The sequence below is a fragment of the Dipodomys spectabilis genome, unplaced genomic scaffold (assembly GCF_019054845.1).
Source record: "Dipodomys spectabilis isolate Male_0828 unplaced genomic scaffold, ASM1905484v1 ptg000599l, whole genome shotgun sequence".
NCBI classification, from domain to species: Eukaryota; Metazoa; Chordata; class Mammalia; order Rodentia; family Heteromyidae; genus Dipodomys; species Dipodomys spectabilis.
Window position 1 is genome coordinate 1,012,572 of NW_024871276.1, and position 11,464 is coordinate 1,024,035.

Below are 11,464 nucleotides of genomic sequence, written 5' to 3' on the forward strand. Positions count from 1 at the left end.
GCTGAACCTGCCTGGCCTTGGGAACTAGGGCACTACACTTGGAAAAGCATTGCCCAACTTAGGAAAACAGATCATATGCTTAGAAGTTAGGTCAGGATAGAGTACAGATTTAAGGCAACTTCAATTCTGTGTAAAGGAGGGAAATGCCCAAGATACTTTCCTGGTTTAGCAAATAATTCTGATTATAGAACATGCCAGTCCCAGCACTGGCAAAAAAGAGTAAAAGAAAAGAATTATACTAGTCAACAGAACAATAAATTCAGCAATAACCTATATCCCCCCCCCCAAAAAAAAACATGCCAGTATGTTTAAGGAACATAATTTCAGAGAAACACAAAAACTAATTTACTCAATCCTCAGAAACCCAAGACAATCCCAAATAAACTCACCTATCTCTAGGAACATCCAGGGCCGTGTTATAATCTGGGGGTCCTCCAGGCAACATGTTGAACAACAGGTGGTTGGTACCTCGATCCCACCTATTAAGAAATTAAACAAGTAGAATTCACATGACAACCAAGAGGAAACAAGAGTACAGGACTGAATAACAAACCCAATTCTCCGGGACCCCAGAGACATCACTCCTCAGGTATGTGAAGTGAACTCCTACAAACCCCAACAGATCAGCACTGATGTGGCTCCTTGAAAGATCAAGTAGAGGATGCAGACCTCGTGCCTGTCCACTATAGAACCATTTCTAAACATGAAAAACTGAAACCTACCTAAATGTTCTAAAAGGAAACAAAATTTTATAGAAGGCTGCTCAAATATATTGCAGAACATCCAAAAATTGGAATACTATATAAAGTTTAAAATTATATAGCAAAAGAATGTGGAATTGTTGAGAAATATACCCATGGTAAGAGAAATAAAGCATCCAAAGATTACATGGATTGTGTGATACAGAATGTACTCTTCATACAAAAATGTCTAAAAGTAACATCAAAACATGGGTAATGGTTATCTCTTCAAATGGAATTATGCAAAGGATCTTACATTCTGCCTTTTGCTGCCCTATGTTTTCAGAAATCTCACAGTAAATATGTATTATGTAAGTGATTGGGAAGGGCAGCATAATTAATTTTTAAAGGAAAAGAATGGGAAGAAGAGCCATCTTAGTTTGTAAACTCTCGGAGCCTCACAGTGCAGAAGCAGGCGCTCACAGCAGAGGCCTTCAGCTACCTCAGCCACTCTCTCACACATCTGGGAGTGATAGCAGCTGGAGGCCAGCTCAGAAGAGATGCCCACCTCTCCCTTGCCTTCCCTTTAGCTCCTAGAGATCACTATGGTCTCTAAGTGTCAGATACCTGGAGAGCTGGGCCAGTGCCTGGGCTGTTTCTTTGATGCGAAGAGAGTTCTGGTTCAGCACATCAATGGAGGGGACAAATAGGCAAGCACGATTGATGTCATCAGTGTAGTAGTCACTATCTGAGATGGCCGTGAGCAGCTCATTGTACTCCCGGGAGATGGTATTGCTGACCGGGACACCAGACTCGTCCACATACTTTTTCAGGGAGTAGATATACACCTTGATTTTGTTCTTTGGGTTGAAGCCACAGCGATAGACATCAAAACACGTATGCATTCTGCAGCTGAGATCCCCACGCTCTGGGATGGGGCTCTCAGCTGGCAGCCTGACCACAGGCACATCTCGGACACTGCGCTTCTCCACGCTCCAGTCATTTGAGGACTCGATGGAGTGAGGCCAGAACTGAAACATGCCTGTAGCAATGAGGCCCAGGAGGACAATGGAGAAGAGGGTGATGTAGTAGATTCGGTGCTTGGTCTTCATCCTTGGGATAAGGGCAGGACCCCGGATGTTGTACTTGACCGACGCACACATACTGACACATGCAGCCTCCTCCTCCTCACACTCCTAATACCAGAGACACAAGAAAAAAGCAAGTGTTTCCAGTGGCAAGTAACACGCTCATTAAAGAAGACTGTTCAGCTTTTAATATCCTCCTCTTTTACTGTATGTAGTCTATAAAATAACAAGAAGACACCTGCCCAGAAAGTGTGAAACTCCCAGGTCAAACCTCAGGACCACCAAATAAAAAAAGTTTAAAAGTAACAAAAAGGGAGTTTTGACACTACTAGTAAATAAACACAAAGATTGATCTGAATATAAATGCATAAAACATGTGATAAACTTTACTTGCTCTTTAATACTATACATGAATACTTAATAAAATATTAATATCTAATAAAAATATAAGTCACTTAAAGCAAGTGTGAGGCCCTGGGATGGAAACACTAACCAAGAAAGATCAAATGTGAAGTAGCTAACAATATTGATTTGGTTTTATTTAGAAACATTTAGGGCTGGGAAGGTGGCTCAGTGGTGGAGTGCTTGCCTTGCATGCCTGAGACCCTGGGTTCGATTCCTCAGCACCACATACGCAAAAAGAAAAAAGCCGGAAGTGGCACTGTGGCTCAAGGGGTAGAGCGCTAGCCTTGAGCTGAAGAGCTGTGAGGGACAGCGCCCAGGCCCAGAGTTCAGGCCTCACGACCGGACCCAAAAAAAAAAAAGAAAAAGAAAAAAAAAAAGAAACATTTAGCAAAAAATGATACTTTATCTAGACAAACTTGGTTATTTTCATTAGTTTATTCACCCAAGCAAATACTAAACACTACCATCACTATAAAGGAAACAACTGAAGGCAAAGAACCTACCTGGAGGAACTGCCAATCGAAAGAGCAAGAGAAGACAAACAACTGGAGCAAGGTGCAGAATGTGAAACCACCACCAGGAAAGTACTGGTGAAAGCCAAGGAACCAGAGAACAGCCTAATCTTTACTCTGCAACAAAAGCTATGCTGTTATTTTATAGTAAAGGAGACACATTTAGGTGAAAGCGATAAAGAAATGGATGGGGCAGGATACACAAAAGACGAAGGAAGGAAGGAAGGAAGGAAGGAAGGAAGGAAGGAAGGGAGGAAGGGAGGGAGGGAGGGAGGGAGGGAGGGAGGGAGGGAGGGGTTGTTGTTGTTCCTTGAGTTGTTCCCTAAAGGAAGGATGGATGAGGGAACATATTTCTATATTTGAGGTGGTACTTCTTCAAAGAGATCCAGCCTCCCCCTCAATTCATGGGATCCAGGTCTAAGAACTGGCTTGCCTTTGAAATCTTCTTCATGCCAGCTCTAGTTCTGTTGGTTGTTTTCCCCCTCACAGTTATACAAGTCAGAACATAACTAATATCCTAGTTGGCTACCCATCTACACACTACCTTAGGAACACTGCTCCAGCATAGTGAGACAAGATGACTTGGCTGTGAGTCCAGCCCTGAGCTCCACTGTAGGTGCTGTGTCTGCCTGCCTCCCAGTTACACGCCACAGGCAGGCTCTGCTGCTTCACAACCTGACTATCCGCACTGGTATTTGGGAACCCATTCCACAGTAACAACTGTGAAAAACAACCCTGGACCACGGAAGATAGCCACACCAAGCCTGCTCACCCCCTGGGCATTCTGTACCAGAAGAATGAAGAGCACAGACCCTCTCAGAAACATGGCAGGTGGTGCAGCACCCACCCTGAGTAGAACTCTCCAACTCCCTGATGCCTCTGACTAAGGAGTCAACACTCTGCCAAGACAGTCCTGACACCTCCCTCACATTCACTGAAGCCCAGGGTTTCTTGACCTTGGCAAAACAGACACTTTGGACCAGATAAATTGTTTTGTTGTGGGGAGGTGTTTCATACAATGTAATGTTTGTTAGCATGCCTGCCCTGTAAAAACCAGAAGCAATTCAGACATCCAGAAATGACCAAATATTCCTTAGGGAATCAAAAATGATAAGAATCACCCTTCTTTGTCTAGGTTCAAAACACCTGCTCAGTAGCATTCGGACTAGTTTCAGTTGCCATTAAATCTTAGATCTCATTAAATCCTGGATCCCACGTCCAGCCTCATATTCCACCACTACTGCCAGCTTTGAAAGATCCAGTTCATTCAAGGTCCTCCATCCCTGCTAGTCCACATTAACCAGGTCCTGAAACTCTGCAGGGAACTGAAGGCCTCCCTACTTGGGCAAGCTGAAGGTGGAGGGAGGGAGGGCCAGATCTTGAGGTGGGTAAGAGAAGCCGCTGTCTCCAGTGAGGCTCTCAAGATGTCTTATCCAAGGAGGATAAGACGTCTTCTGGATTCTGGATGCCCCATCCATACCCAGTGACACACAGAACCAGACTGCCAAGTATTGAAACAGAAAGATGGCTATCTCCAAACCCATCACGCAAGGAAACAAGTAATCATCTTTCTGTCCAAAGAGGGTGCTCCTACCAACAGAAACTTGAAAGGACAGACAGAAACTTCTGTTCATAATATTTGCTCCATATAACCCATAACCTAGGTCAAAACAAGAATTTCCAAAGTGCTACAAACATTTTCTTCCTTAAAACACATCAGACTTGTCCCTGCAAAGAACAGGAATCATCTGGCTAGATGTTAAACACTGAGTCACCGGAAAAGTCTTTAAACCATCATCTACTGTCCAGATGAGATATATTTTCTGTTCCTGGAATTACTTACTCCTGAATTTGCCTGAATAAACCTTATTTTGTGCTTCAGGTTATAACTAATCCAGTTAGACCAATATTCCAAGTCATAATTTCTTGTCTTCTTAATGTTTGTGCCTGTGAATGTATGTGTGCCAATCCTGGGGCTTAAACTCAGGGTCTGGGCTCTGTCCCTCAGCTTTTTGCTCAAGGCTAGTGTTTAATCACTTGAGACACAGATCTACTTCTGGCTTTTTGTTGGTTAATTGGAAATAAGAGTCTCAGGCATTTTCCTGTCCATGCTGGCTTCAAACAGATCCTCAGATCTCAGCCTCCTGAGTAGCTAGATGACAGGCATGAGCCACAAGTGCCAGGCTTATCTTTTAAATCTCTTCAAACAAGCCCAGGCCACTAAACTCTCAGGGCTAAGGCCACACTGAAACTTAACCATGAAAACAAAGGAACCAAATTTGAGTAAATGCAAGGAAATCCAGAATCACTGCCCTCCCTGACATGCCTCTTTCTAATTAAAGTTATGACTACCTCTAAAAATGATTTCTAAAAAGTCTTTAATTGTAGCACTCACACTATAATTGATACAACAAATATTACTTTACTGAGCATTTATCATGTGACTGGGTCTGCTTTAAGCACTTCACAAATGTTCATTTATTTAACTTTCATAACATATACTATTCCCTTAATTATACAGATGGAGAAAGTAAAGGGAAAAGCTAAACGGCTTGAGCAACACCTTAGAACTCAAAAATGCCAAGGCTGGGATTCAGAGGCTGGCAGTTAGTCACGCTCCAAGCCCTGACAATCTTCATACCAGCACTTGTGACCAGGAAGGAGGCTTGAGCCTCCCACAGGAACTCAATCACTCAATCGAGAGAGAGAGAGAGAGAGAGAGAGAGAGAGAGAGAGAGAGAGAGAGAGAGAGAGAGAGAGAGAGAGAGAGAGAGAGAGAGTCCTGTACTAGGGCTTGAACTCCAGGCCTCACGCTCTTGCTTAGCTTTTTCACTAATTCTAGTGGCTCTCCACTTTGGGCATTCTGTGGGTTCTCTGCCCCGGTTAGCTTGGAACTTCTTGGAACTTCCATCCTTCGATCTCCTGAGCAGCTAGGGTTACAGGTGCAAGCCACAGGTGACCTGGTTCAATCAATCATATTTTATTACCAAGACAGCCTTTGAGCTCTGAAACAGCAAGCCCAGCCTTATAAACACCGGAGCCGCTTCACTGACTTGCGAGAAGGAAAGTGGACATAGTCTTATCTCAAGATGACGTCCCTCGATGAACAGCAGCGCCGCCCTCCCCCCCCTTCCAAAGGCAAGTGACACCCAGGTATCACGTGAGTCCCCAAACTTGTCACTAGGGTGCTTAGATCTGATTCCCAAGCTCTGCCGGGTACACGGTTCCCAAAGGCCAGGGCTTCGGCCTCGGCCACCTGCCCCGGGTCTGGGGCCGGCCCCAGACAGAGGCGCCGCAGGGCGGGGACAGCGCGAGGCCGGGGAGGGGCGGGGCGGGAGGGGGCGGCCGGAGGTCGAGGGCGGACGCCGGAACCGGTGGGGACGCCCGTGAGGGGAGGGGCGACGCGGGGCAGGGGGCGGCGGGCCTGTGAACGGCCCGGCGGGGTGGGGGCTCCCCCCGGGTCCGCGCCCACCCCACTCCCGGCCCCACCCGGCCCGAGCCCGGTCACCACAGCCGAGACACCCGCCCGGCCCTCAGCGACCGCCTGGCCCCGGCCTGCACGCCGCGCTCACCTCGGCCACGGCTGCCTCCCGCTCGGCCCCGCGCGGCGCTCGGTCACCACCGGCTCATGCTGCGGGCGCGCGTGCCGCGGCCGCCCGGGTTGGATCGCGCCAAGGCGGGGACCACCTCTAGAACCGGGTCTGAGGGAGCGCGACGCCGGCCACGGGGCTGGGCGGCCGCTGACACCGCGCGCACTGCGCATGCGGGAGCGGCGGCCGCGCGCCCCCTGCTGGACAGGAGGAGTCAGCACGCCGCGGCCCGGAGCTCCGGGGTCAGACCTCCTGGAAACCGAACCTCCCTGTCAGGCAAGATGCAAACGCCAAAATCAAATACAGTGACAACAGGGGAGATTCCATAGGGGGAAGAACATACAATACACATTCACCTAATGTGGGGAGGGGAAGGGGAACGACAAAATGCTGAAACAAGGACACGGGACGACCCCTTGCAGCCATGAGACTCACAAGATCTATGTTGGAAATGAACTTTACCACTTGGGGGGGAGGGGAGGGGGGAGGGGGGAGGGGGGAAGGGCTGGTAGGAGGAAAACAAAGGAGGGGGTAACGATGCTTCACAAGAAATGTGCTCATTCCTTACTCCTGTGACTGTAATCCCCCTGTTCACCTTTACAATAAACATTTAAACTTACAAGTAAGTAAATAAGTAAGACTTACCAGGCTGCAATGCTTGATAAGAAATGTACTCATTATTTTGCCCATGTAATTGTAACCCCTCTGTACAGTATGTTCACAATAAAAAATTAAAATTAAAAAAAAGATTTATCCAAAAAGTCATAACAGTGTTGTTTCTTATTACAGCAAAACATTATTTTACTACTATTAATAATCATCATATTAATGTATATTCATGTTAATAAGCTAAACATGGATATATCACATGTTATCAATATTTCGTCATTATAATAGTTGTAAGATGGACCATGGGATACTGTTAGAATAATGTGAGGATTACATATATGTTGGTAAGGAAATAGCTCCAAGATTATTATTATATAACAAACAGTGGTAAATATGATCTCTTTTAGGTAAAATGTGTGTGTGCAAAAGCAGAAGTGAGAAAATATATAAGTAGAGCCTTACTTCAAGCAAAGTTATAGTAATTTTGAGGAAAGAATCCAGTAAGCAATTGTAAGAGTTTTGGATGGAATAATTGTAGAGACAAAAATGGAAGTGTTTTCATTTTGTCTCTTTCCTCAGGGTAGGACTTGTTGTTATAAGGCAGTAAATGGAGTGTAAATAATTAATATGCAGAATGATGTTATTAAGAAGTTAATGAAATGGCCCAGATGAGCAGGAATTTGGAGGCTGATGGAGTTTTGCTTCTAGCTGCAGGACCCAAATCTCTTTTGGTCCCAGCTATGCTTAAGAGCGCCATCTGGTGGAAGCTGTCACTTAGGGTTTAAATATGAGGATGATTCTGAGTCAGAATCCATGGGTGTGTGTGTGAGAGACAGAGACAGAGACACAGAGAGAGAGAGAGAATGAGAGAGAAAATGACAATAATAGGGTTGGAAATAAGATCCTCACACTTTCTAGGCAGGTGCTCTACTATGTGAGACATGCCCGGAGCCTTTTTTATTTTTCAGCCACATCTCCTTAGGATCTTGGATACCCATATCTATAGTCTCTAGAATGGCTTGAACAACATCAGCTCCAAGAGTTTTTTGTTCTTTTTGTTTGTTTTTAACTTAATGGTTCCTATCATAGATTAGGGAGGAGAAGATTCTGGTAATGAATGTGGATTACCCACATTCAAGAGAATATGGCTCTGCTCCATACATACATACATACACACACACATACACACACTCACACACACACACACACACACACAAAATTTAGCACATGTACATCCATCTGAAAACTGGATGGGTCAGGTAGAACCAGTTGTCCTAAAGGTCCTGTTACACTACTGGTTTAGTTTTTTCAATAGATTAACAGTAATTATCTTGGCTGGAGTCACTGGTCAGTGGCCTCTTTTCTCCTCCTCCTCTTTCCTATAGGTATAATATAATATATAAATATATTATTTGTTCTTTAATTAAATAAAAACTGTATTAAGAAAGTGTGTTAGACCTAGAAAGTACAAGGCCATGAGTTCAAACTCCAGTATAGAAAAAAAGGCTTGGGTCCTGGGGAACAGTACTTATCTTGTTCCCCTTTTATAACCTTTAAGTTTGCGCAATGCTTGGCACACATAGTGGTACCAGATGCGTTGAGGAGCTAACGAGAAGTGATACAAGGAGGGAAAAACTGGGAGAGCGCAAGAGGAGGAGTGACACTTTCCAAAAAGAAATGTACTCTTGCTGGGCACCAGTGGCTCACACTTGTAATCCTAGCTACTCAGGAGGATGAGATCTGAGGATCGCATTCAAAGCCAGCCCGGGTAGGAAAGTCCATGAGACTCTTATCTCCAATAAACCACCAGAAAACCGGAAGTGACACTGGCTCAAGTGGTAGAGTGCTTGCCTTGAGCTGAAGAGCTGAGGGATAGCACCCAGGTCCAGAGTTGGAGCCCCATGACCAACCAAAAAAAGAAATGAAAAGAAAAAGAAATATACTCTTTACCTGACTTATATAACTGCAATCTCTCTATACATCACTTTTATAATAACAATTAAAATTTCTTTTAAGAATGAAGTCAAGCAAACGCATGAGTGAGATTCCTGAATGGGAAGGGTACAAAGTGATATAGATAAGAATATAAAGAAAATGCTACCAGGCATAAGGAGAAAGAGGCCACATCCAGTTGGAAAGACCAAAAATGACTTCAATCACGAATTGATACCTCAAGTTGGGCCTGGTGGTATATACCTGTAATCCTAACACTTGTGAGGCTGAGGCAAGTGAACTGTGAGTTCAAAGAAGGCCTAGACTATCCGGAGAACCTCTCCCCTCCCCTAAAAAAGGTCAGTATCTTTGCCTGTTCTGAAGAATGTATCTGACTTGACAAGTTAGGGTGAAAGACATGTTGCAGGCATTTTATTACAGTAGCCAAATGGACTGAGACAGACCAAGCTGGTGACAAGATCCTCTTTCCACTCACATGCCCCACATTGTGTCCTGTGCAGAGCTCCTCTGTGAGGCCAGGGTATTTGGACTGACTACTACTATAGTCTCAGCTCCTGGAAGAGTGCCTCATACTAGAGGCTTTTTGAGTGCTTGTTGGATGGACAGGAAAAAAGAAAGGAAACAGGAAGCATTGAAAAAGCCTTCTCTTTTCTGTCTCAGGAGGGGTTAGTGAGGAAGGAGGCCTGGAACTTGGCAGCCATCTCAGGACCACACTAGAAATAGTGAAGAAGACAGATGCGTAAAATCTGGACTTCCTTGATGGGCAGACAATTGAGGTAATGCCAATAGGGTACGGTGGGAGGAGAGAAATGGTTGTTAAGAAGGAATTTGGTTTTCAAGTGGCCCATGGGGTTATTGATGTTCCAGTATACTCCTACCACACAGACAATGGAGCTTGGTGCTATCCAAGGGGCCATCTTGCCACCACCTAAATGGAGCATCTTCATCAATGAAGTCATATAAAGGAAGTAGAAACAAGCATAAAATGTAATCAATAAATGATTCCCTCTCTGCCCCCCTCCCCCTGCCTCCAAACCTGCTTTTTAAAACTTGTGCTGTTTCTATGTTGGCAGGGCTGTGGGGGAAGGGAACCCTATTGCACTGCTGGTGGGAAAATAAAAATAGTACAACCATGCTGGACAGCAGTCTGGAGATTCCTCAAAAAACTAAACATAGATCTTCCCTACGACCCAGCCATGCCACTCCTGGGCATCTACCCAGAACATCACAAGCCAGGATACATCACAAGCCAGGATACTGTAAAGACACTTGACATCCATGCTCACTGCTGTGCTATTCATAATAGCCAAGTTGTGGAAACAGCCTAGATGCCCTACAATAGATGAGTGGATCCAAAAAATGTGGCACCCACACACAATGGAATTTTACAGCCATTTTACAGTCATTTGCAGGGAAATAGACCTAGAACAACTCATGTTAAGTGAGGTAAGACAAGCTCAAAGATATGCACTGCACATGCTTTCTCCCATTTGTAGAAGGCAGATCTAATATACACTAGAACATGGTAAATTATACAGGAATCTATGCATTCACACACAGTGAAACCAAAGGAGGATAGTCTTAGGAGAGGAATGCAAAGGTGCAATGCCTATGTGCATCTGCTCGTATAAACTAATATTTATTAAAATGAACTCTAGGAAGTGGAAACAAGGAGGATTTTTTTGATTGCTGTTTGTTTTCTTTTTGTCTTGTTTGTTCATTTATCTGTCTTTGGGAGGGCACAGGAGCGGTAGAGAAATGGAGGAACAAAGAGTGAACAAAATACAGCAATGCAACTCACTAGACACAATGTTGAAAATGAACTATACAACTTTTTTGTGGGGATGAGAGAGAAAAACTGGGAGAGAGTGAGGGAAGGGGTGACATTGTCCAATCATGTGTTCTCATTACCTGACTTATGTAACTGCAACCCCTCTGTTTATCACCTTTATAATAACCATTTTTCAAAAGGGAGAAAAACTTGTGCTATTTCTAAAAAGTATACTGTAATTGCCCCAAAAGAAAAGAATTTTTTTCCAACAGTAGTTTCTCACAGAGACTCATAGAAATCACCAGGCAAGCATCTAAATACTTGGGGACACAAATTAGGAGATCAACAAGAATGGTACCAACCTAGTCCTGTACCTCAGAGTTGTTGAGAAAAGCTGCTCAAGCTGCTTTGTCATCCACCTGCCATTGATATCTGCCTCACTTTCATCCCCTGAGAGAGAAGCTTTGCTACTAACAGTTACACTAGAAAGCCATCTTCAGGGAAGCAATGGAAAAACTAGTAACCCAGGAAGAAAGAGAATAGTAAGCCAAGGGTGTGTTCTAGACTGGTGACACCTGTAAGCCCTTGGAGCTCAAGCCCAGTATATTGACAAATCAGTTTACTGCTGATCTATATGGAGAAAGGAAACTTATCCAGAGTCTTGTCCCCCAGTGCTCACAGGCTGGTCCAGAAAAGCTAACTCTCTCCTAGTTCCTGATATGTAAGTATCCCCAGGTCCCATGAGGGTAAGAGAAAGCAACTCAGTATAGAAAATGATGTAAAGATGAGCCAGTTTCAGAGTACTCATGCACATGCACACACGCGTGTGAGCGCGTGCACACACACACACACACAC

General features: G+C 44.7%; 1 protein-coding gene across 1 annotated transcript in view; it reads right to left on the reverse strand.

Moving 5' to 3' along the window:
* The window catches only part of Ext2 (exostosin glycosyltransferase 2), a 121,787-nt gene extending 115,388 nt beyond the window's left edge, over positions 1–6,399 (reverse strand). Inside the window, exons 1-3 of the mRNA XM_042671092.1 lie at positions 6,258–6,399; positions 1,308–1,876; positions 390–479 (exon numbers count right to left, since the gene is read on the reverse strand). Of these exons, the coding sequence (XP_042527026.1) occupies positions 390–479; positions 1,308–1,843 (626 nt within the window). The 5' untranslated portion in view covers positions 1,844–1,876; positions 6,258–6,399. The remainder of the gene's footprint in view (positions 1–389; positions 480–1,307; positions 1,877–6,257) is intronic.
* Positions 6,400–11,464: the final 5,065 nt, after the last annotated feature.